The following is a 27,092-nucleotide window of genomic DNA, read 5'->3' on the forward strand; positions in this document are numbered from 1 at the left end:
AGGTTATTAATTAATAAGTAAGTTAGTTAATTTCCATTATTTGTTAAATATGTTCTTCAATTTCTCGTGCTAATAATGTCCGTCTCTTTGAATAATCCAGCCCAAGGACAAGAATTATGCTATCTCCCACAGGCGAGCTTTAAAAATTTCATAAAACTTAAAAATGATCACATTGTACAGCGAACTATTGCGGGCTTTATGTTTGCTTGTTTGTTTGTTTGTTTTTTTTGTTTGTTTGTTTGTTTGTTTGTTTGTTTGTTTGTTTGTTTGTTTGTTTGTTTGTTTGTTTGTTTGTTTGTTTGTTTGTTTGTTTGTTTGTTTGTTTGCTTGTTTGTTTGTCACAGCAATAATTTTCATAAAAACGCCGTTGTACTCGAAATTATGTTTTATGACCTTTTGACCATGAACATCATGGTGATCGTTCAAAATCTACACCAATTTTCTTTTTTTTTCTCGCATATCGCTATTTCTTCTTTTGTTTCACTGTTCTTTGCCTTCGCCGTTACCATAACCGCGGATGAAGCGGCTAGGTTCGGCGAGGTCTCACCGAAGGCCCAATGTACGCGTTTCGACCTCATTGACATCAAGGCGGCTCATACTTGCACTCTACGTGTGTTGGCTTCTATGGCAAGCTGGCATCTCCGCTTTAAGCTTCTTGCGTATGTCTTACAATATCATTCGCGTTCGCAGAAGCACGTATGCAGCACTACGCTAAGCACTATCGTTTGACAAAGTTACTCTTGATACACGGGCCGCCTGCGGGGCTTTCCGGGTGTAGCAGGAAAGTGGAAGTGTGCGGCGAATGGCATTGGGAGTTTACCTATGCCAATCAGAAAGGAAGGCACCTTCGAGGCCACTGCTAGAGTGCGCCATAGCTGATGGCGGAGACATTGAACGAAGCTGAGCGGACGTTCCCGGGGGGGCGAGGTGACGTGTGCGAGCGTTAGGGAAAGAGCTGGCGCACGCGCTCGCGGCTTCGGCGCATAGGAAGGCGGTGTTGTCGTAACGCTTTCTCAAGGCTTGTTGTGGACACACTAAGTCACTAGACCGAAGGGGTTCTGTGCCGCGTTGGTGGATGCTCGTTATCAGTGTGTCTTTGAGCGTTGTCAGCCATGCCTTACATGTTGGACAACGACGCCTTCGGGGACCGAGAGTACTGGGACCGAGTGACGTTGGAGCAGATTCAAGAGTTGCGTCTGCGGTTGCAGCAGTGGCCGGAAAGACATGGTGAGAGCAGCCGATGGTGTCATGTATCGGTATAACTGGTTACCGAATGAAATGTTTCCGACGCCTTAAATCCACACACGCGCAAATGTTATCGGCTACGGATTAGGATACCAATAATACGAGTTCCCCGTTCAACTACGAGTTTTCTTATCACATTACCGTTCTATGATTACGTCCTAAATAAACTGAAAAAATCGTGGCGCTGTCATATTCATAGCGTTCGGAAATGAGCACGTTCCATAAAAAGGAGGCAGTCTCGTAGCTCAAGATACTGTAGCTTTCTTCCTGTGTGGTGTGCCCCGGGGTTCTGCATGCAGTGAGCGCTGGCGAAGTGTTCTTATCTCGGAACACTGCTAATAGAGTTAGCAATTTCCAACGGGAAGGCGAACAAGAGTGTACATTGGAGTTTCAGACGAATGGACGTGCGAATGTCTAGTTGCGAGCATATGCCTCAATGTTTGCATCTACACGTATTGAAAGAAAAGAAAGAAAGCAGTATGCATTGTCATCATTCTATATTCCGTGCACTATAACTGACACGCAAATTATTCCGAGCTCATACAGGGTTCCTACAATTTCAGCGCAAATAATACAAAAACACGTCGAGTTGTGAGAGCCTGTACGCAGGCTTGTCAGGGACAGTGTTCCGATCTCGTTCCTGCGAATGTAATCGCCATGTTTCACTCTTTCTTTTTATATCAATATCTTCAAACCTTCGTATCGAAACCTTTACGCTGTGAATGCAATTCGCTTTTGGCTTTTCACTTTTGCTCGCCATCACAGAGAGATGACTAACAGAATGTTATTTTGGCCAAAAGGCAAGCGTAGATTAACCAGAATACACAAGCAGATATTACCTCATGTTGACAACAGGAGAATAAATATTTGCATTTTGTAACCGTCGAGAACCAATTACTCAGAAAATTTTCTGATCACATAGAGAAATGTATCGGTCACTAGTCATAAAGAAAGGAGGTTTTTTTTTCAAGTTATGTTATGTGTAATCGCTTTCAACATCCATAAAAAGAAAGAAGAATGACGTTACAGTCGCTAAGTACATGCAAGCGGGAACTTTTTATCTCAACAATTTTGTCTAAGCTCACGCGAAGGTGAACTCTTGTAACACTTAACGGAGTAGCAGTACAGATCACGCTGTCACTTATTCACTATCAAGAAAGCAGGAATGTTTCCATATTGATGACCATTCGCAAACATCAGTGAATTATTAGCGCGCTATTAGACAGATATAGGGAAGTACGAGCATGCGAGTTATCAAAAATCTAATTATACGCCCAAAAAATATATCGGCAAAACTTGCACCAAGTATTTTTCCCAGCTGCTACGCTATAAATTTGTACTAAATGGCAACGCACTGTATACTCAGCTCAATGTGCTGTAGTAGTTGCTATTGGGGCAGTGTCAGACGTGTATGATTGATACACACTTGGACGCACGACTAAGGTAGTAAATAAATTACGCTCATGCAAATTTGTCAGGTAGATAAAGAAGGCACCGACTTTGATGCATCTGACGAATGCGTGTGTTCGTTTGTCCTTCTTATTGACGGTGTCTGACAAACACGCCAACTTCGTCCAATAAACAAATGGACCTTACGCATACGAACATGACTGCCTCCAGCTTTCATGATCTTTTGAAGGTAAACTTCTATAAATGTTGAGGCAGCTGGTTACACGTCTGACAGAAATATAGATGCTTGGTATCTCGGTAATGGTATTCATTTGTTTCTGTGAGAAGGAGATATCTTAACTTTCACAAACAATAGAAACTACAAAGCCTGTGAACACCGGTTGACTTTATCTGACAATGCTTCTTAGTTTGAATGCCTCCGTCAGTGAATATAGCTCAAAAATTGAGTGCGAAATCTGTGAAGACGCAGTTCTTTCGATCCTTTGGTTTCTGGACTTTTTTCGCCCAGCGTGCTCTTGCAGCGAATGCTTAGCGTCGTTCAAGCTGAAATAATCACGAGCTCTTGAGTGACGTCATACATGTGTATTACCGCATTGCCCTGATATCAAGGCATAGCTAAAAACAACCACGGTGGCGACGTATTTTGACATTGTACCCAATCATGGCACGTCAAAAATGATCTTGTTCTGTGCCCATTATCCTTGCCACGAATATAGTGAAAAATACTCCTATGACGATAGCGGCATTGAGGAAGAATTTACGTCAGCATGTGTTATACACATGAAAAGTTATACACAGAGAACAAGCACTGAAGTGGAATCAGATGCAAAAGAAAAATCTGGAAAAGCAGACAATATAATAAAATTAACTCGTCGTCAGCAGGCGTACAAGCCGGAAGAACGGAGGCAAACTGGACAGACACTCGGCACATCGCATATACTCTATAGCGAAGTCAACCCTGTGTGGGTTACACCATCGCACATGCATACAATCGCAAAAAATAAGCAATCAATGCACGAAATTTTCACCGACAACCGATCCCTCCAGACGGCTGTTATAGGCAGGCGCGGCTCTGCTCATGCCCAACGGGACAGCGCTGCAAACCCCGACCGGACCACCTGCTTCTAGGCTGTAATACGGCGCCACCGTTCTCTGTGTATCAGTGCACGAGAGCCGCAGCTGGTGGAATCACCGAAATCCCGGCCCTGATGCCCCAGTAATTGCACACCCGGTCCCATAACGGCACTCAAAGCCCCAACCTGCCTCTTTGTGACTTCATATATGGGTTCGCAGATGCGTCAGTCCAGCACTTATATCAAAGCAAAAATTGCCTCGACCTCATTGCAGCGGAATGCTGCGAATGGAATTAGCTCAGTTGTCAGCTTACTTTTGTTTGTTGTTGAAAAAGCATTATCTAGCTGGGCACTACTGGCTGCCGATTCATAAAATCAGGCAAAAAGTTGGCTGGAAGGTGGCAACATGAGGCCGCCAGCTCGAAGCTCTGTAGGCATAGAACAATGAGTCGTCGAATTCCACCCAAATCCGAAGTTTGGAAGGATTTAGATGGTTTTACAGCCATAATTCTCGCGAATTTCCGCAGCCTTTATTTAACGTTGTAACATGACACTCATATTCGAGAGAACTTTTGCGTCAGCGTCAATGATGGCAGCACGTTGGCGAAGAAGATCGGAAGATTGCTCAAACCTCAGTACTTTTCTGGCTTACATTAAAGTATATTTTTCTTAAAATAGCGTCACCTTGGATTTGAAGAAGTTTGGTGCTCTACAATTTCGTCATATCACAGTGAGGTGCAGTGGTATGGCTATTTGCAGTAATGAACATCACACATGTTTGTGGAGACAATTGTTCATCTTCTGCGTCTTTCAACAACGAGTTTGCCATTGTAAGACGAAATGAATAAACCTGTCTGTGCATTCTCCCTCTAGCTTCCAGCGGAGCTCCAGTAATTAAATGTCGCTGTGTTTTCTGCACATCAGCGGTTACACAGTGCGCGTTAGCGGAAGTTCAGTGAGAAACGTTCAGTGTATAATTTGGTGTTTAATGCCTACAGAGACCGTCGATAAATTATGAACGAAGTAGTTTCGAATGTTAATTCTGCGCACCTTTCCCAAACTAAATAAAACACTTGAAGCGAAGTAAAAGAAAGAACTAGTGAGCCTGCCACTAAAGTAAACACATGCATGAAGTGTTTCTGTGGCTTGAATGTCAGCCATGTCAATTCTGCATCTATGCTTCGAAATCCTAGATATATTGCAGCAGTTTTCTGAGCTACATTTAAATTTCGTACCTTTAGGCTCGTGTGATGATAGCCACGTGTAGCTACATAAGCTAAACAAGCTTCTCCAAAATTAAATACAGTGTGTTTCAGCGAACACACTAAAAAATCTTTAAAGATTGCCTGTGGCAGTTCATGAGCGCGTCTACTCGAAGCGGCTGACACTACTTGCACAAAATAATGAAATGTAAAATCGACTAATTAACAAAAATGCGCTAATTACGTTGTTGTACATGTTGCAACTCACAAATTCTAGCCGTGGAGTCCGCAAGGCGGATCCACTTGGAACGAATTTTCAAGATGTCACCAGTTTCGAGACATTAATTCCCGAACTTTGCGAAGAAATGCATTGGCGTTCCAGTTAATTTGTAAACAAAACATTATTTTATGCATGGAAGCACACAAGTTACTGAAACGCCAATACATTTCTCCGCAATGTTTGGGAATTAATATATCGAAACTGGTGTCGTCCTGAGAATTCGTTCCAAGTGGCTCCACCTTGCGAACTCCACGGCTAGAGCTTGTAAATTGCAATATGGGTCATAAGGTTATTAGTCCAAAGTCAATTAGCGAATCATTTGTTAATTAGTTAATTATGACTTTCAAATGTTTTTTTTTTCAAGCAGTGTCTGCCGCTTCGAGTAGACCCCCTCATGAGCTAGAACTGAGCTATCTACCACAGGCAACCTTTAAAAAAATTTGAGTGTTCGCTGAAAAACCCTGTATAGCTTGAAAGTGGGAAATTCGCTATTGTAGCACGAAGCTACTAAGAAAATCGATACAGGAGTATTAGAAAAGAAAGCCTCGCACTTGAAGAAAAGCGATTGTCTAGCCTCCTGGTTAGCTCAGATGGTAGAGCGACCGCCCCGGAAACGCTTTGGTCCTGGGTTTGAGTCCCGGACCACAACGAATTTTTCTTCACCTGTGAGGCTTTGTTTTTTGAGAAGCCTGTAGGGGGTTTCCTTTGTAGCATCTTGCTACAATTCAGGTGGGGGCTTAAATTTGCCATTTCATGTACTTTCCTTCACCTTTCGAGCTTCTGCAGAACAGGGGGGCTTTCTGTAAGAGTCCACCTAGTGGACTGTCCATTTCGGCCGCTGCTGGTTGGCTAGGGCCGCTCGTCGTCTCCTCCTCTTTCGTACAGCTGGAACCAATCAGCAGCGGCCGAAATGGAAAGTCCACTAAGTGGTCTGTTACAGAATACCCCCCCCCCTCATGTGCCATATATATCACTTGCTTGAAAAAAAAAAACTTGCTCTCTAGGCCCCAACGTTTTAAACTGCCGCAGATGCCACCGCACCCCGTTCTTTTTGTCGTCGTTTTTAGCATATGTAGACACACTTGCCGAAACCTTGCCCTCGTTTAGTGGATTAGCGAAATTTGCCAGCCCGTTTTCTTGGTAGGTTGAGGGCTATGATGTACACGCAGCATATTGCCATATTTTTCAGAGGCAAGTGCTGTTACACCAGCGCTGTTACATTTTCCCAAGCGGCCGCTTCCCCAGACCGGCGATGATATTCTTAAGCCATATAGCTCATATGGCTTCTGTTGAATTTACCCACATGCTCTATTGCTGTCCCAAAAGAATTGCCGGACACTGAAGCGAATGGCACCAATAAATATCCCTCGCTTAACTTGTTCTTGCAAACGAACGCTTTAGTCCAGCACCAAGTAGCATAGCATTGTTGAATTATTTGCTTTATTATAGGGAAAATAGTAAAGTGGGCCGAGTCATAAAACTTCCGCACAACTTTCTGGTGCAATACTTGAATTTACAAGTCGACACAGTGATCAGAGCGAAAGGTGGGAAACAAAGATGTTAGCTGGAAAAGCGCCCCTAAACTGGGAAAGAGTACTCAGTGAAAAGACAGATCTGGCCCGGTATAACGTAGCAACGCTTTCCGTTTGATTCTATGTCACTCTTATCAGCCACCGTCCATTGCGAACTGATACTATCGACAACGCGGGCAAAGTGTTGCTCTGACCAACACTCTTCAAAACGTTTACACCCTTTGGGTCCTATCTTGTCCAGCAACAATATTCGTCATCTGTCTTGCCCATATTTCCTTTCTTTAACGCTGCGAGCCCGGTACTTCCGAGTCACGAACGGCTTGCGCGTTATCGGCGTAACACAGCATTCTCGACAGGAAATTAGCGAGGGCTGAGTTTTCAAGAAACACAAGCAAGGCAGATGACGATTATCGTGGTACGACAAGATACGACCCAAAGGGTGTAAACTTTTTAGGAGCGAATGAATAAGTACGAAAAGCGCAAGAAGGGCAGGCATCGGAAAAGGCATCGCTGCAATATCACGGCCTTGTGATCTGAGGATCCTTGTTGATTTCTTATCACTCGTGGCAGTGAATGGCCGATATCGTCGACAACGGTTTCGTGCGAACTAATGACGAATGGTAAAAACAATAGAACAAAAATAATCCTTACGTCACACGTCCTCCCGGGCTAAGGGGCCTGTGCTGAGACCACAAAAACATCTTGGCTTATAAAACTAAACATGTGGTAAGCAAGACACAAAACAACGTACAGTTGCTTGCTAGTTTGTTTTTTTTTATGCATGACAATTTAGTGGAATATAGAAAGGTTGTTTCTTAGCTTTAATTTTTTTCTTGCTTTTTTGAGGGCGGAGCTGATTTTTTGCCTTTGGATACATTTCATATTGGTCGCATGAGCAATAGCCAAACCCGAGTTCATAAAAAGAAAAAAAAGAACTTTGTATTGCGCAATTTTGTCGCACAACAAAAAATAAATGCCCGAGAAGAGATTCATCACCCGTGGCAGTGAGTGGCCGATGGCGTCGCCAACGGCTTCGTGCGAACTAATGACGAAGGGTAAAAAGAATAGAAAATAAATATAATCCTTACGACATACGCCCCCGGGGTAAGGGGCTTGTGCACAACTCAGTCAATACACTTTGACAAATGCCCGCAGCCTTTTCCCATAGAGTCAAGCTTACATTTCACAGCAGCGCCGCACATTAACGCGAACTACTGAATTTCTCATAAAAGCTGACAACATTCGGGAATACGTGCACTTCAAGTAAATTCTGACGCGTGTGCATATTGTGCTACACACAAGGCACAGTTGTCTAGGACTTGGTTTTATGGTTTGAAGGTATCTATTACCCGAAAAGTGTTTTGATGGTTGATTCAGTCCGATTCGGGTCGTTGAAAACGTGCGCACTTTTTAATATCGAACTTCACATCCCCCAGTCACCAAATATAAAGCGTATTCTAACGGTCATTGCTGCTCATTGGTTCGACAACAACTTCCGGTTTGTGTGTTCTTGTGCCCAGGAATATAATGCATTTCTGCGTAAACATTTTTAATTTCTTCAATTCGTACGTACTTGCAATTCAACACAAGATTTCAAGAAGGGCACAAAAATATTAGATATGATAAAATCAATAAAAGTCGTGCACTACCATCTAAAGTTGTATGAGTGTATATATATACTCGTGGACAACTTTTGTTGGCTGTGAAGCGAAAGCTATGGGGGCAGAGCTTCTGCACATGACTGTATTCGTACGTGATGTAGTCCGGGCGCGCTCGGAATCAATTTCGCCAACCTCGCACAACCTCTTTACTTTAGTCAAGGCACATACAATTAACTCGGCGCGAATCAATGTTTAATCACATCCGATATGTAGCAAGTTCTGAACAGCGAGCATCGCAACTTGCGTCGGAGCTCCGAAGCAGCTGTGTGGCCTCAGTTAGGACTTGGACGCGCAACCGACGCTGGCGTCGGTAAAGCCGGCGCAGCAGTCAGTTCGTACGCTCACTCGGTTGTACATCCCGATAGTGGCGATTCTCACATGGCTTCGCTTGGTTTCCGCGCAGAAGCTGAGAAAACTTTTGTGTGTGTGTGCTTCAACAGTCTTTTGTTGTTGTTCAACAGCCTCTCAAGGGAGTTGATTGGCGGGACAGCAAGCGACGAAAACTCACCAGAAGACACGGGCCTTATTTTGCCTTTGATGACTGTGCAAAACGTGCAGCGGCCTCGGGTGTGTGAAAACTCGAAAGAGCAATCTAAATATGCAATAAAATACCGATAGCCGACTGGTGAATATTGTATATCGTTTCAAATTAGGTGCTGTAAAAAAAAAGTATTGTTTTCTGTTCCTCACTTAAGGAAACGAGAGCAAAAATTCGGGTCTACTTCCAGCAGCGGCGAAAGAGGGGGGCTTCGTTTCAGTAGCCTTCGCTTCATAGCCAAAAAAAGTTCTCCAACAAGTATATGGTAAAGATCAGTGGAAACGCAGTAATAGTTAAATGAATACGTCGTAGCAGGACAATATATTTTACGAGGCAGTACTTGGTAGCCAACAAACTTATAAATACACAGCGAAGCGATATATGAATGACAAATTTAATACACTTTTAACACTTCAGAGTTCCTACACACAGGCACTACAAGCGAAAGAAACAACAAGTATTTATTTTAAAAATTAATTCTGGTGTTTCGTGTGCGAAAGCCGCGTTCCGATTATGAGGCACGTCTTAGTGTGGAAATACAGATTCGTTTAGACCAGCTCAAGTTCCTGGACGTGAACCTAAACCTAAGTACACGAGCGCAGTTTCACATTTCGCTCCCACGAAATGCGACAGCCACGTGCAGGATCGTACCCGCGACTGCAAGCTCGGCAGCACTACACGATGGCCACCGCGGCGGGTAAATCGTTTATCTGACACATGCGCGGTAGCAGCGCATGTTTCACATCGCGGTGTAGGCGGTCTCCTCATAAATAGACGTATACTTCTGCACGAGACGTGCAATTCCCCTTCATCTGCGAGCTTGCGCTGACCTTGCTCTCGAGGAAAACAGCCGAGGCGAGGGGGGCGAGAGCCACTTCCTCGTGCAACACCGCTCGACGCGGGACGGGGGGGGGGGGGGGGCAACACCGTCCTTTGACGTCATTCGAGTGAGTTCAATCCTTGGAGCTCGCCAATCAACTGCACCGGCGGGACCACTCTGCCAATTTGGCATTCTGCGGCGATCCTTGTCTCATGGCCGTAAGCTGCTAAATTCTCCCAGCCGGTATTTTTTTTCTTCTTTCCTTTTTCCGCTCTGCAGTTGTTCGCATGTTTTCAGACCATTTATGAAGCGCTAACCACTGCACAGCATGCACAACAAAAACGTTCTCGAGTTCTTTTTCTTTCTTAAAGCCCCACGACTACGACCTTATAGCATTTTGCAAGCTATAGTTTTCTGTTGTTTTTTTACCTAAATGCAGAAAAATGGGAAGGCACACCACACTGTTTTGTCACAGTAGCCGAGCGTATCGGTACACAATATTTCTCGGAGGCATTTAGTTTGGGTCAAACTTGGCAAGGAGAGCTGACCTATTTTACGATTGATTTAAATTGATGACCTGCAGACTAGAATTCTTCTTTTTTTTCATTTTTCCCGCAAAAATGTTTGTCGAACGCGTAATAGAGGCTTTTATTGCCCAGGCCCAAAAGAAGATGCTGCAGCAATCTTCTATCGAGTTAAAAAACACATCTAAACAATGTTTATAGCGGGAGGGCAAATTTTTTCGAATGCACGGAACGACAAAATTTCATCTTCTGTTTTCCTCGACTCGAGTACATTTTTCTGATAAATAATGATATTAGTGATTAGAGTGTTAGTGGAAGTCTGACGTCCACCACATTTGTGAAGCTTGTCAAACAAAAACTATCATTTCGCCTCGAATCCTCAACCTTTGACCATCTGAGATATTCGTCACAGAAACGCGCGGTGAGAGAGAGAAAGAGAAAAAAAAATAGAAAATGGTAGTCGCTAACCATGGCCACCGACCACGGCGGCTAACGCAAAAAATATGGTGACGGGAACTAAAGTCACCCGCTGAACATATTCCGACTGTGCTGCATGAATGCTGATCAGATCCCACGAACATGCGGAAATGTTTATCCAGCCGATGCCGCTGACTACGCCAACAATCACACAGGGCAGCACGTGCTGCCTCTACGGTGCTCGAGCCCCAAAGGGCGCGCCCTTTGGTGCTCGTGATCGTGCTTTGGTGCAATGATCGTGCGAGTAAAACGTCGCGATGAGACTGATCATTTTAACTTTTATCCTGGATTATACATGATGTCTGCATATGTAGCCAGCTGGGCTAGTTCTTTTGCGAACATAGCTTTGAACGAGCGGTGGTACTGGTTGTAAGTTTTTTTTCCTGCCCTTTTTTCCTTGCTCTTGTATCATGTTTACTGCCACAGTGGCAAAAGCTGAAGCCTGATACACTCTCTTTAACCTCGATTTAAGGATGGGGTAACTGACTTAGCCAAAACAAAAGCTCCTTAGCGTTTCGGGTTTCGTACGTAGCTCTTGTTGATATTTGGCACGTAATCTGAAGCCGAGTTCCCAATCACCGTGCATCCATGGTGCTGCACGGGGAGTACACACGCGCAGAATTGCACGCATTGAGTGGTGACCACATGGCGCACGCACGCACGCACGCACGCGCTCGCGCGCCCAGACACACACACACGCACACACAAACACACTCACTCACTCACTCACTCACACACACACACACACACACACACACACACACACACACACACACACACACACGCACGCGCACGCACGCACGCACGCACGCACACACACAGTCATATCGTACGAAGCCAACACTGAGACCTAGGACAACATAGGGGAATTTACTTCTGCTGAATAAATGAAATAAAGAAACGATAAATTAATGAAAATGAAAGTGGATGAAAAAAACAACTTGCCGCAGGTGCGGAACGACCCGAAAACCTGCGCCATTAATTTATCCTTGCTTTAAAACTCGGGCCCCTAAGTCAAACCCCTATATATAACCTCCTATACCTATAGGGGGTTTCTTCAAAGTTCAGCACACACACACACACACACACACACACACACACACACACACACATATATATATATATATATATATATATATATATATATATATATATATATATATATATATATATATATATATATATATACACGTGCGTGTGTGTGTGTGTGTGTGTGTGTGTGTGTGTGTGTGTGTGTGTTTGTTTTGCCTGACCAGACAGCGTATTCCCGTTAAGCTCTTGGATGCACCATGTTTCACCTTCTGCATGTCCCTTCTCCTCCACGAATGAACGCTCACAGAGCTGTGCTACCCGGATGAACTGCAGCGTGTGATGGAAGACGACGACTACTGCCGCAACATCGTGTGCCAGGTGCGCCTGAACATGCCAAGTGCACACAAGTTCGTGGCTGACATGCTGCGCTGGAGGCGCGCCATGAAGCTGCACGGTGAGCACACGCCCGCTGAGCGGCAAACACTGAGCGGAGGCCGACGTAATTTCGGCGCCTGTCGTAGCCTCCATGGCGTCCTGCCGATCGCCCATTTTTAACAGGGATAGGCGGGCTAGTTGGTGGTCGATATTGGTATGCATCATGTAACCGCGCAAACGACAAAGGACAAAGAAGGAAACACACAGGACAGGCGCGGAACTTCAACTTGAAGTTCCGCGCCTGTCCTATGTGTTTCCTTCTTTGTCCTTTGTCGTTTGCGCGGTTACATGATGCATTCCAAGTTCGCCCATTTCACGCTGAGCGATGTCGGCGCCGCAAAGCTATTGCGCGTGGTTGCACAGTCAAACGAAAGCATTGCGGCATGAGATTTCTTACGATGCCACCTAGGAAAAAATATGGCGCCACCGTCTCTGGGACTTTATTAAAATGCGCTTTGACACTATACGCCAACGGCGGGATACACACTCAGGAAAATTACATACTCAAAAATTACACCCTCGAACGTGGATTCAATGCTGAACCACCTTTTATTACCCCTACTCTCTCTGAAAACTTTTAAATGGGTGCATTCGTTAGAGGAACACAATTCGTGCACGCTTTCATTAATTTCAAGGTGCTAAGAGGTTGTTTCTAGGATATGTATACCTCGCAGAAGTGAAAGGTGCGTGGGCACTTCAACATTTCGAGCAAGTAAAAAGCCATCAGAGTCTATTTCCCAGCGGTTTGCGCCAAGTCAGTGCTCGAGCAAGTCATAAAATCACAGTGGGCTATTAATCTCAATCTGTACGGATCTAAACAATTCATCTACAAGGGGTCCCCTGCGGTGAAGAGGAAAGACATTGATTTTTATTTTATTTCCTACGCTGCCTTTGGCTTTTTGCCACTGGCTTCGTTTAGGTCATTGATGTTGGGTGTTGCTTTATCAATCATCTTGATTATCGAAGCGAGAACAGTGGCACAGAAGGTGGCTGATGGTCTCTTCACACTTGCACTTAGCGCACATTGGTGAATCCGCCATTCCAATGCGGTAGCTGTAGGAGTTGGTGAATGCTACTCCTACCCACAGCCGACACAGCAGTGTTGCGTCACGTCGTGGAAGGTTCGCTGGTAATGTAAGTTTTAGTGATGGGTCGAGACTGTGTAAACGACACTTAGAGTTCTGTGGTGTATGCCAGCAACCTAATGTGATTGCACGAGCAAGACTGCGAAGCTCTCTTGCAGCGTCGACTCTGGATAAAGGTATAAGGACTGTCGGTGAGCCAGCCTGGGCACGTCGGGCAGCGTCATCGGCGAGGTGATTACCAACGATGCCACAGTGTCCCGGCAGCCACTGAAATATGATGTCATGTCCTCGTTCAGATGCGCAATGGCAGGTTTCGTTGATTTGTGACACCAGCTGTTCATAATTGCCACGTCGTAAGCTTCGCAAGCTCTGGAGGGCTGCTTTCGAGTCACAAAATATTGCCCATCCAGTGTGCATTAAATAGACTGGATGACAGGCCATTCACGGAAGCGAAGATCTTGGGAGCCTGGCCTCACAGCTCATTGGCCCAAAAAGCAGTTAGAGCGCTTTTTCGCTACCTTAAGGCGACGGACTTGAGTGCCCGACTATAGACAACCTACACTTAAGTTCTCTCTCTTTCTCTTTCACTCCCCATTCCCCTCCCCACGCGTAGGGTAGCAAACTGGACTCAGTCTAGTTAACCTCCCTGCCTTTCCGTCTTCCCTTCTCTCTCTCTCTCTCTCTTTATCAATCATCAGCGAATCATAGCCAGTCAGAACATCATAGTTCTTCAGGCGCATGTTCTTTCTGGCGTAGCATTGACAGAGGCGCAATATTATAATCATTTAAATACAGCGCTGTTTCACGCAGTATCGGTCGGAAGAAACATTCACAGTTGCATGCGGATCAATCTACTATCGTTACGAGCACAGCATTTATTATAAAAGCTGACACGGCCAGGTCGTAAATGAAATGACACAACCACGTTGTCCTCTTCTGTCCTTACACTGCCTTTCACACCTTACCACTAGTTCCGCTTAAACTGGTTCAACTTAGTATTGATGTGTGATTGGTAGACCGGAGGACAGCTAGAGGCGCTACTGCTCTCTTATGGTGCTGTACTACTCCCCGTGGTTGTGCCGGTGGTCATCGCGAATGTATTTCACTGAAGTTGTTCAGGCAACGAAGAAAAGAAAAAGTGGAGTGGTAGAGCGGTAACGCTTATGACTGGCGATGTGTAGGTTCACAGTTCGAATCCAGGTTGCACAGCTTTTATTTTTCTTCGCATTTCTTTTTTTAAATGTCTTAGAAAATATTTCGGGATTTCTTAGGTGAATGTCCGAAACATTAGAGTAGTAATAGAATAAAAAATACCGCTGTTACAGAAAACGTAGTGTACATTTTGGTAAAACAAGCATTGAAAGAAATGGTGCAATTCCGAAATATCACACTTTCAAAGAGTTCTATTATTTCACCTAAACACCTTTTTCTATGGGTGTAAGAAGGTGAGTCGTAGACACGAAAAAGCATCCTTAAGTGTTAAATTTTTCTTAGCGTGTACTGGGAGTTCGGATTGTCTTGAACGTGGATTGGTCTAAAACATGGCTTTGGCTGCGCAAGAAAAGCGATCACGGTATGAAGCCCTAATTACAAAAGTATTCATTTTCCCATAATACATCTTCAACTGATGTTCACTCACGTATAGTACGGAACGTAAACGAAAATATTGAGTGAAACCAGCGCACTGCGAGCGACGACCTCGTCCTATCTCAAAGTTTAGCGACCCGCCGATACCGTTCACGTTAGATGTAACTGCACACCTTCGCGTGTGAACTGCGTGCGTCTCGATAGGCGGAACAGGGGCCGCCAGGCGCATCTTCGAGGCATTTGCTGGCTCTCTGAGACTTTGATTACTTTCATACATTCAACAGCACTGCATCGCTACTTGTCTACCAGTGTGACTCTTTTTAAACTCTACATCTCCCAGTAAGCACTTCGACCACAAAACAATAGTGATGTTATAAACGCGGTGAATTGGACGCTCTGACGCCAGGTGGTGGCATGATAAAAATACGTCACATGATCGCCGTTGTTGCCACTTTATTGCTGTGGCAGTCTCATGGCCGCCAGAACACGCATACTGTGCAAAATATTTTGTGAAGTGCCTTTTATTCCTCAAGGAGGGACTTTTGTGTGGGTTCATTTCTGTTTCCCATGCCGCCGGAGGTATGAATGTTTGGTAGCAGCGTTCAAACAGCGAAATTTTCGAAATAATCTAATACAAACAATCTAGAAAAAGCCCCCGAATATCAAATTGAATGTCGATATCTTTTCAATTCGGAAATAACCAGAAATGTGAAGAGCAGGTAACTGCTCTGGGCAGGTAACTGATAACAGGTAACTGAGGAACAGGTAACTGGGCAACTTCACTTTAGTGCTTCCCAATTCAAATACAAGTGAAATGAAGAAAAGCAATCTCAATTTATGCCTGCCGAATCGATCTGTGGGAAGTTTTCGTTGCATTTAAACAAAACAAAAAGCAAGTTAAATTTTACGCACTGTTCTTAGCAGATTTTCGATTTAAGCCTGCAGGCATTTACAAAAGATTTCTAGAATAATGAAAGTTCGAGAAACTTTCGAAATAAGTTTACAACTCCCTGAGAAAGCGAAAATAAATATCAAAATTTCGTAAGCGGACATTTAAAGCGAAGAAAACCGACATAATTACACACCGCTTTCAAGTACGTCGCTACTTTTGAATAGAGTATTTACAAAAGTGACTAGAAGGTTACGTGAAGTCCTTATAACTTTCTAGTCATTTTGTTGCAATGAAATGCAAGAGCTTGTTGCAATGCCGCATAATGCACGCGAAGGGTGAGGTTCTCTTTTTCGTTCTTTCTTTTTATTCTTTTGTTCTTCATTCTTTTTTTAAGGTGAAGGAGCAACCAGAGCCAATTGTCCTAAATTGCTCGTTCGCGTTGCCACGAGAAGGTTTGTGCTTGACAGTTGAAAACCCGAGCAGAGTGACAGAGCACTCAGTGGACCCTCGCACTATTACAAGTGCTAACTGAAACCTAAAGCTAGGCGGGCCTGGTCTTTGATGCAAAACAGTTTCTTTTCCTTTCACTGGCTGCTTTCTTTTTAATCTGCACTATCTGAATCAGCCCACGAAAAAGGCCAGATAAACAGACTAGGCTGTTGACTCGTACAAGAATATTTCGCATTAAAGAGCCGAATATGTGTTGTATGGCGTCTGTCACAGAAAGGCCCCCGACTAAAAGCCTCAAACTTTCTAAACAAGGCGTATTCGACTTCTTTCTGGTGATTTCAGGCTTTCTTGGCAAACATACTTGCATGCATTCACAAGCATGGATGAGCTTGCAGTGAGTGAGTGAGTGAGTGAGTGAGTGAGTGAGTGAGTGAGTGAGTGAGTGAGTGAGTGAGTGAGTGAGTGAGTGAGTGAGTGAGTGAGTGAGTGAGTGAGTGAGTGAGTGAGTGAGTGAGTGAGTGAGTGAGTGAGTGAGTGAGTGAGTGAGTGAGTGAGTGAGTGAGTGAGTGAGTGAGTGAGTGAGTGAGTGAGTGAGTGAGTGAGTGAGTGAGTGAGTGAGTGAGTGAGTGAGTGAGTGAGTGAGTGAGTGAGTGAGTGAGTGAGTGAGTGAGTGAGTGAGTGAGTGAGTGAGTGAGTGAGTGAGTGAGTGAGTGAGTGAGTGAGTGAGTGAGTGCGCGCGTTTGTGTGTGAGTGGGGTTTAATGCCATGGAGTAATTAACGCTTTGCGTACATACTTCAACCGCAGAGCTTCGAGAGGAGATCCTACCAACGGCAGTTCTCGAGCGGTGCATCATCTACCCTCACGGAAAAGACACGGCAGGGTCCCACGTCCGTGAGTTTTGTTGTTAGCCTACATTTGCGTTACACCGGCGAGTGGAGGGAAACACACGGCGAAGCATAACTTTCCCTCTCCCTCAATGCGTTAGCGTTTAGACGCACCGCTTGAGGAGATCCCCTACCCTCTCCTGTTGCATTACTGCGATTCGCCATCCTAGCACATTACCGCAGTTTAGATGAATGCGATGCGTTAAAAACGCGACGGAATGCTCCACTTCATTCTTTGCATTCACGTAAGCGCCACTTGACTGCAGGTTGACTGCAGGTTGACTGCAGCATTTCTTTAGGGTGAAATTATAGTTTCTGAGTAACCCCTTCTCTGTGTACTACGAAACTGTCTTTCCTTTCTACACTTAGCTCGTTGATGAAATTAAGAAATTAGTCACAGCTGCTTAAAGCTCAACTGCAACAAAATTTCTCTTTGGCTAAATTCGTTATGTGTGGGTACTATATCAATTGGAGCACTCTTGGCAAAGCTGCAGGGCTGGGAATTCTCTATTTATCTGATGCCTTTAAATAGCACCTAAGCAGATGACGCCGGCAGCAGATGCTAAGCAAATATGACTTAAATCCCAGAACGTGGCCTTCGAGATTTCCAGACCACCGCCAGTGCTCGGAGGTCGTGGTCAGGTGATGCGGTGTTTCTCAACGTTTTGTGTTTCGCAACAAGGCGACATTGTATGTGCTTCTGTCATTTCTTTCTTTTTTTTGCCCAAACGTACCTTGTATTGCGAGCTTTTCGGGACACACGCACTCATATCTCAAACTAACATGTTTGCAGGGAAGCTACAACATATATTCACTGTCTGAGACTTCGCGTTTTACGCGGTTCGACAAATTGTTTCAATTCGCCTTTGAAGCTAAATGGCTTATGATAACCGATAGTGGAAATGAGAAGAGAAAATCGCGAATAATTAGTCACATAATTCGATAGATTGACACTGCAGTTCACAGAGTTCGGTTTGTCTTCTGTAGCAACCATCGGAACGCACTACCACAATACACATTCCACGTTAGCGACAGTCGCCTAAACTACAAACACGTCACCCGACTTTCCTATTTTACGCATTTTCTCGGAAACGGAAATGTGTACAATGGGAAGCTTTTTCTGGTCCTTTGTGCATGGTGACAGTTTTGTGTGCGTAAAGCACCAATGGCTCCGTTTCTGAACTTGCGCGTAGGGAGTGTTTTTATATTCTACTCCGTAAGCCTTGAGCTGAATAGACGTAACGACGACCGAAAGCGGAGTTTTCAGCAACACATTGAACACGCCCTGCCATTTTCAGCACGCAGTCTTGGCTGATGCGTTACGACGGCTTCTCGAGGCAAGCTCCATTATTGTAAACGAGTGCTTTATGGCCACCGGCATCGCAGGCCTTGTGTTGCACGCATAAAGGAAAACGATGCAGCTTCCCTCGGTCACTCGTGAGTAGGAATGAAAGAGGCAACGAAGTGGGTGGCACGTAACCGCTGCTCCCTCGCTTCAGGGCACACTTTTATCAGAGCACGAGTATGTCTACCAGCCACGCGGTACGCGTGCCTTAAGAATGGAATATTCTTTTTTTTTTTGCAAAATTTCTACGTGCATAGACGTGTAAGGAACAAGCAACTGCACGAGCAGCATAAGCAACCACATTTTAGAGCGCGAAAATTGCTGCCATCAGATGTTCCAGTCTCTGAATTTAGCCCGTAGTAAACCGCCTTGTGTACTTTTTGCCAACAGTAACTTGGAAAACAGCAGTGACAAATCAGTAATTGCAGTTTTTGACCAGACATCTGCTTTCTCCTATCGTAACAATAACTACTTACGCGGTAATGAGCAAAACGTGAACAAGGTGAATGCAGGTACCAACGTTTCGACAAGTGGAATTGTCTTCTTCATTCACCTTGTTCACGTTTTGCTCATCGTCTTGAATTTCCATCTCCCGAATTTCCCGTGTTTTACCTACGCAGTAGTAGCATCACACCGTAATTTCATAGGATAATATAACACATTGCATTCGTTGATGTTCGCATCACGGAAATAATTAAACGACAAAAGGAAGGTGAAACGCAACACGAAGTGCTGTTGGCGTGTTCATCCTGCGGTACAAACGTCGGAGACGATGTACCAGCACGCCGAAATTTCAACCATTAAAAAAATTTAATTAAAGGGCTTTACGTGCCAAAACCACTAACTAACCACTAACTGACTAACTAACTCCTATGTCTAGGAGTTCCACGAGCGACTTCGAGTTCTCTTGTAATAGCTGAGGCTCGCCAATCACCATTTCCAGTTATGCGAACTACAGAAACATGCCGGCATTATTTCCGTCTTCAAACCCAGCATAAGAACCACCCATTGGCTCTAGACATAATGAAACGAGATAGAAGTTATGTTCATATAGAAATTCAAAAAAATCTTCACATATTGCCAGGAAATGAATTTTGGAACTCAGACATCGAATATCCTCCATGGCTGCTTACAGTTCCAAAAATCGAATTGTCAGTAGAAGGGATATTCAGCAAAAGAGACATGTTCATTCAAGCTGCTCAACAACTAGAGCTATACCAGATATATATGCGGTATTCAGGATACACACACGTCTACACAGACGGCTCCAGTACAGCAACCTCTTCAGCTTCATCATTCATTATACCGCACCTCAACAAACAAGAATCATTTAAGTTATCTCGTGCGACTTCGTCCACAACGGCTGAACTGTTCGCAATCCTATGTGCGGTAAAATTTATATTGTCAGTAACAAAAGCACGAAAATGGGTAATTTTCAGCGATTCACAGGCGGCTCTATAACATCACTCTGCAGTACAAAGGGGAAAACATTCAGCGACAGTATAATATATGAAACACTTAAAAACCTCACAAAGGCAAGCGAAGCGAAACATGCAATAGCATTCCACTGGATACCAGGGCATTGCAACATTCCTAGCAACACAGCAGCCGATGAAGCAGCACGACAAGCGCACCTCAAAGATGATATGGCTCCGCTCCGAATATCAAAGAATGAATTACGCTGCATGATAAGGACAACGTCTTTCAACATGTCTAGAAACACTTGGTTTGACCAGAATTCTAAGAGCTCTGACTTATATCATATTGATCCATTTATTGAATTCAAATTTTCATTGTCATTAGATAGAACTATGGAAACGCTTATTCATCGATTAAGGCTAGGCACTGCCTACACAAAGCATTTCTTACACAGAAATGGCCGAGCGGAAACCCCCGAATGTGATTGTGGATTTGTAGATGAAGATATATATCACCTCCTTCTAGATTGCCCACATCACGACACACCAAGATGCCGACTTAAATCAGCGCTAAGTAAATTAGACCGCAGACCTTTCAGTTTAGGGAAACTTTTGGGCCCTTGGCCAACAACGGCCTTGCAGAAGAGTGCTTTAAAAGCACTAAAGACTTTTTTGAAGACAGCGGCATCATTGGACGTTATTAGTGCTTTCATTGTTCTGTTCATTTCAATGTCACTCTATGTATCCATCTGTTTGGGAATTATGTTATGTTGACTGCTCTGTTGTGACTGTATGTGCTAATATATTTACACGATGTATATACCACCCGCTGACTAGACAATGTGTTATTAGGCGACAGTATCGTTTGTACTTTTGAGACTTTCGACTACATAAGTGTGGAGACATTTGTCATGTATATTGTATGTACCCGCTGACCCGCTGACTAGCAAATGTGTTATTAGGTTACAGTATCGTTTGTACTTTTGAGACTTTCGACTTGGAGACATTTGTCATAGTCTTCCTGTGGAAACGTTGCTTTATAAGTCCTGGTGCTTGTGTGAAAAGATTATTTGATATGTAACCGTGAACCCTGAATGATGTGTGACAGAACCACCCAAGAGATAAGGAGTAACCGGCGCCTTAAATTGCGCGCCAACATCTCCTTATATCATATCAATAAAAAAAACTTATTATGAGGCACGCCGTAGTTCGGGACTCCAGAAATTTGGACCGCCGGGGCTTCTTTAACATGCACCTAAACCTAAGTACACGGGTGCTTTCGCCCCCATCGAAATGCGTCCCCCGTGGTTATGTATACCACCAATTAGGCGAACAAACGGATAAAACAACATCAGCAATATTAAAGACACCTAATTGTCTTCCTAGTGCTGGCAGAAAACAGAACTTCGCAGCATTACGAAATCAGTGCATGGGACAAGAAACCGGCAGACGCAGTCAAGAAACGCCCCGACACGGCCCAAAGAGGCTTTTGAATTCATTTATTTTATTTATTGATACCGTCAACGTCATCATGCCTGCCGCGGGATTATAAAATAACATTGCTGACAAATAAAAGGCATTTCACCTGCACAAGCAGCCCGGCCTTGCATATGAGCCAAGCACAGGCATGCAGCAGAACGCAAAGTAGCCGATCCTGACTAAAACTACGGTGCGATGCATGGCGTCGAGCCAACTCCAAAAATTCTGCGAAAGATGTAAAATGAAATAAAACATTATAAAATACGCTCCTGTGGGATACCCAATAGAAACTTTGCTACATAACATCTTTCACCTATTTTTCAGTGGTCCTGCGTAACAAGAATTACATCAAGGGACTGGCAGACCGTGACGGCGTAAAAAGAGTCTTCATTTTCTTCATCGAGAAACTCTTCAATGAGTGTGGCGCCAAAAAGATCACTGTTCTGATGGACTGTAGCGAAATTGGAGTATCGAACATCGTATGTATAGCCTCATACCGGGGGCTCGCATGTGAGAACGCAGGGAAGGAATTTCGCTTGCGGAGGCTAGACGGGGAAAGTGGGGAGAGTGTCCCTTTTGGCAGTGTCACTCGCGTTCTGAAATCACGGGTTCGCGGCACTGAAATATTTCTATCTAGGCTATTAATGAACCAAGTTGAAAAATTATTGCGGTAGAACGCTCCCTAAAGGACACGTAACAACTTGCAGCGTATAACCGAAATTTTCTATGTGGCCTGGTGAGGGGTGCTTTAAAAATTTGACCTACTTGTCAAACTATCACAATGAACGCGCACGTCTTATTTCCGAAGCCTTTCATACCCATAATAGTGGCGACACATGTGTACGCCTCCCCTCGATTTCACTCTTTCCGAAGGAGATAGCTTTCCTATCTCATTGATTACAATTTATTACCCTTGCGCATGCTGAATTTCTATTCTTTCTGTTTTTGTTCTATTCCTCGCGACAGTGGTACAGTATAGATACTATGACTGAAATAATAAAAACACTTGGTTGTTAGTCAGCACTGCGGTCTGTGTCCTTCTCTTCGTCCTGTCGTTGAGCGCTGCTTTCTGCTCGTAATCAGGAACCAACCAGCCCAAATACGTACCCTTCAACTTCCCGAAGACGTGAAACTTGTGGCAGTTAAATCTTCTATTCGGCGTTCACCTGCGTCAAAACTTACCAGGCATCTAGAGTTCCGTAGCAGTGCAACGTTTGTGAAAACTGAAAACATGTTAAGAGCATCACGACCTGCTTTTTTACTTCATTCTCCTCGTTGTTGTTTTTCTTCTGCAGGATGTAGACCTTCTCAAGTTCGTAGTGGATGTCTTCGTCTCAAAGTACCCGATAGGACTCGGTAAACAACATTCTTTCACCTGAACCTACCTACTCAGTTGCCTGTTTAAGAAGCTCCGATGGAAGGAATATGCAACTTCGAAAAGCGAGTTCCTTATGACCTTGACGAAGGCGAACACACCTAACAACACTGATAATGGCGGCAGCTCGGGCCCTTTCATGAATGCGATCCTCGATGGAGACAGAACGCACCGAGTGCTGATAGCTTCGTGTGTGCTGTGTTTTCGCCGCTTAGCTTGCGTTGAAGCGAGAGGCAGCACGAAGGTCAATTCGCTCGCTGCTGCTGCCGCGCTTCCTAACTCCAGCATTTTGACAGCGAGTGTGCGCGGTCATCGAGGGAACTGTGTTCCCGTTTGCTTGAGCACGCGTGACACCATGCAGGCTAATTTAGTAAGCGAATGGTTAAAAGTTTACACGGCCGATAAAACTATTTTCCTTGTTTCGTATAGCTGTGTAATAAGCAAGTAACAGGCGCGTTGGGAATGTTACCCAGTGACGAATAATTCACCAATAAATAAGCATTTCGTACACAATACTGAGGGTGCAAAAAAAAAGATATCACACTAGGACTGTTCTTAAGGGCAGATGTTAGCTAGTCATGATGTTAGACATGTTTTAACGAAGGCGGCTGGCCAATGGCAAAAAGTACTTCGAACAAGAACCATTGTGAATTCGCCCTGAGATGCACAACTGGCGGGAAAAGAGAATGAACAATAATATTCCATCCACCATTTTTTCTGGAAAAGAAATGCAAAAGCTGAAGGAAAATGACAATCGCGCCATACATTAACTGAACTAAGAAGTGACACAGCCATGTAGCCAAGTCTGCCGGAGGATAAACATAATCCGCATACTTTTTGCTTTTCCAGGAAATGCACTAATATACAACATGCCATGGTTGCTTAACGGTAAGTTTGTTGCTGACTTACTGCTTCGAAGCGTGTTTTCTTGAATATTTTGTTTTTCGCCGAACACAATGATTATGATACGGAGTGTTCGTAAAGTGATTTACTTTGCATACAAAATCAATAAGTGTGTTTAAATAGGTACGAACGCTTGGCTAATAACAGTATAGCCATGTAGTTCCAGTACGTACAGACATAGTAGCTAATTTTCATATTTTAACACTATCGCAAATTGATGCTTTAACTGCACATGCAACTCCGTTCTTTCTTTAAATACAGTGCGGCGCCTGTTCGTTTATTTATTTTTTATTTTTACATACTGCAGCCACATTTAGTGCTTTGGCAGGAGTGGGGAACTATACAATCGTGCAGCATGCAAAAAGTAGAAATATACACAGCACTACAGAGAAAAATATAAACAAAAAGAAAGGATGATCAATACTCAAGTTGGAGCTAGAAATTGCCCAACAAAAGAGTACGAATGGCTTCAGACAGAAAGTTGCAATATTCAACAGTTAGAAGGGAAAAAATTAAACGTTAGATTTACATTTAACACAGAAACGGGTACAAGTTGCCATTATATTGACGGTAGATGATCCTGATGAACAATACAATATCCGATTACATATAACCTTAAATATTCCAGCGTTCTAACTACCCCGTTGAAGTGGGTGTCCGCCCGTCTACCTCCCGATTGTCACATTAACAGCGCTTGAGTTAATTTTAGTCTAAGCAGTCTTTCATTTCTCACAGCTTCTGTAACATTATAAAGCGGGAAAGAGCTGTGGGGCTCAGACCTGAAGCACGTCGGCATCGCTTTGGTGCTGCGCCACTCCAGAACGGTTTGCAGGTACTTGGAGCAGACAGTGAACCATGGTTGCATATGGGCACAAACTTTTCTACACAGGAAACGCTTTTTTCATCTGCCAGTTTGATTTTTTTTATCTAGGTTAGAAGTAAAGAAAATGAATGAGGCCTCCTTTTGGCCAGTGTTGCTGAATATATAACCGCAATACCTAAGCTGGAGCTCGTATTATTTGACGAGAAGTCGGATCCCCCCTGTTCGTAATTCACTGGTATGAACGGCCCCTATTTCGTAGGCACCTTGGTTCTCGTATTGCTTGCTCTAATTAAAGTAAAGGCGCAGAAGGTCACCAGTGAAAAACCGTTTTCATTTCTTCACGCTAACAGATTTGGTATTTCAGCCTCTAGCTTCAACAAAGCTGCACGATATTAGACACATCTTGTATACCAGCAATGAATGGGCTCAGTGCTTACCGTTACCCGAGCTGCCATCCGCTATTCATACCGTACTGCGCATGGGCTTCTGCAGGAAGATTTAATTTGGGTTAAGTGCAAGGAGTTTCAGTTTGGATTGAGTCTAGATGTGCTTTCAATATTAGAATGATGGGTCTATTAGCCGCATGCGATAACTGATAGCCGATCCTGACATTGAAGCAGTAGAAACTCCACTTGCTGAAGGTGGACAAAAAAAGGAAATGGCTGGTTACTGTGGCAGGCAGCTCAGTGTCATTAAACAAGCTGCATACGTATATTTTGAGAACAAAGTGCCAACTGACAAGAGACGAAGCGAAGCAGATAGAACCGATCTATTTGCTTGCCTGCTTTACTCAGTCTTTTGTCTGTTGACGCTTTGCTCTCAAGATGAATGTATACTAAACTCGTCTTTTAAAGGTACATGCGAACAGCGTACGTACTAAATTCTTATCGTCGCTTTAATTCGCATCTGTGCAGCTATCCTGAGAATGATCAAGAGTATACTTCCCTATGGTGCCGAGAGACTGAAGACAGTCAAAAAAGACGATGTTCAGCAGTATATCGACGCCAAGTATCTTCCCGTCCGTATGGGTGGAACGGTGAGCACGACTTGCTCGCTGACGACGAAACGAGGAACTCAAAGATTTACAACTTTACGCGAAACAAGAGAATGGCGTGCCTCCCAATCAGATCGCGCTTTCGCACGCAAAATCCCATAACTTTTAAATGAAATATTCTTTTTCAACGCACGCCCGCTATTATAAATCCATTGGGACGTTTGTTCGTCAGTTGAACCACTCGCTATAGTTTATTGTCTTAAAAAAAAGAATATGCTGCGTACGCTTTTGGCAGTTCATCGTTCTGTGAACGAACGTGCGTGTAGGAAATTGAGAAAGCCAAGAGACGTAACTAACCTTGTCTGGAAAACACACAAAAAGAAAAAAAATAAGCACGTCATGGTTGTCGACACATCCCTGCCTGATGCGGAGGTAAAGAAAGAAAACACACCGCATGCTTAGACAGAAAAGGCGTGTGCGTTTTTACTGTTCCATGAAAATCAACTGATTAAGCTTAAAGAATTATAAATACAATTGTTCCAGTTTCAGCTCATGGATTTATAATTTCTTCATCCATCTCTCGGCTTCATCTAGGACACCTACGAATACAGCTACGTCCCAGGAAGACCTCTTGGAGATCGCGCCCACTACTAGTCACAAGTTGCTCACAACCGCATCGGAACGACTACCAACTACTGGAAGTGTGGGATTAGTGTGCCCAAAAGAGTTGTGAGGAAAGACACTTTCTAATACTCTTCACTATGTACATCATGAGCCTGTACAAGACAGCTTCATCAACTCATCGAGTAACATTAAACGTAGCGTGCTGTGTGATCATTGAGAACATGAAAACGCCGACATTACTGACTTGGGCTAATTTGGTGAGCGCCCTACAGAGTTGTCTTACTTCTGCGGCGAAAAACAATTGTCGTGTCCCCTTCTCTACTAGGAAGGAATCACGTTGACGGGTGGAAGAACCTCATGTTACTGTCAAGAGATTTCTGCAGTCACTGGCCAAATAAAGAATATAGCACAGTGGTTAAGCTATTAGCCTGTACGTTCATGAAAGGGAAATTGCCATCCACGCAACGGCAACACAAAGCTACAGTGAAAACCCGGACGTGATTCTTAGACAGAAAGCTTCGCAGTGAAGGAAAATGTTGTCCTGGTCCGGTGATGAAACCAGAGACCAGAGACTTTCTGCAGAATTTACTTCCCGCATTCAGTGCCTCTGCGCTTCGTGTTGTCGACCAATTCGCCCTCGCACTGCGATCTGCTAGCCTCTTGGTTGATCAGACGGTAAAGAGACCGCTACAAAAAGTCATTGGTCTCGGGGTCGATCCCATGACCAGGACGAACGCTTCCTCAACTGCGAACCTTTCTTTGTGGGGAAACCCGTGCGGGTTTCCTTCGTGTTTCATTTGGGTGGATGAGAATTTTCCATCTGGTATGAACGTTCCTCCAACTTGCGGGCTCCCGCAGAACTGATTTTTGCGCATGTAATGTGGCATTGTGAAATGTCCTATCGCTATGTTTAATAGTTGTAGTTTGCATGGTGCGTGTACACAATGATTTTTTTCCCTCGATGTATTATTTGAAGTCATGCAAAAGCAAATAAAAACGGACA

At 44.1% G+C, this 27,092-nt stretch overlaps 1 protein-coding gene across 3 annotated transcripts; it reads left to right on the top strand.

Moving 5' to 3' along the window:
• Nucleotides 1–927: 927 nt before the first annotated feature.
• LOC135903635 (motile sperm domain-containing protein 2-like) lies at nucleotides 928–27,092 on the top strand. Of its 3 annotated transcripts, XM_065433946.2 has the most exons (8): nucleotides 928–1,227; nucleotides 12,102–12,248; nucleotides 17,049–17,135; nucleotides 21,695–21,849; nucleotides 22,666–22,726; nucleotides 23,595–23,633; nucleotides 25,386–25,507; nucleotides 26,060–27,092. In XM_065433946.2, the coding sequence occupies exons 1-8, from the start codon at nucleotides 1,113–1,115 to the stop codon at nucleotides 26,117–26,119; spliced, it is 786 nt and encodes a 261-aa protein (XP_065290018.1). In that variant the 5' UTR covers nucleotides 928–1,112; the 3' UTR covers nucleotides 26,120–27,092. The 3 variants fall into 3 exon arrangements, with proteins under 3 accessions (XP_065290018.1, XP_065290026.1, XP_065290036.1); XM_065433954.2 differs by lacking the exon at nucleotides 25,386–25,507; XM_065433964.2 differs by lacking the exon at nucleotides 12,102–12,248.

The sequence above is a fragment of the Dermacentor albipictus genome, chromosome 1, assembly GCF_038994185.2.
Source record: "Dermacentor albipictus isolate Rhodes 1998 colony chromosome 1, USDA_Dalb.pri_finalv2, whole genome shotgun sequence".
NCBI lineage: Eukaryota > Metazoa > Arthropoda > Arachnida > Ixodida > Ixodidae > Dermacentor > Dermacentor albipictus.

Excerpts from the sequence above, each read along its gene's own strand:
- LOC135903635 (XM_065433946.2), top strand. The coding sequence starts at position 1,113 with ATGCCTTACATGTTGGACAACGACGCCTTCGGGGACCGAGAGTACTGG. Across the intron at positions 17,136-21,694 it reads CACGGCAGGGTCCCACGTCC|TGGTCCTGCGTAACAAGAAT; the intron begins GTGAGTTTTGTT and ends CCTATTTTTCAG. Across the intron at positions 25,508-26,059 it reads CCGTCCGTATGGGTGGAACG|GACACCTACGAATACAGCTA; the intron begins GTGAGCACGACT and ends GGCTTCATCTAG.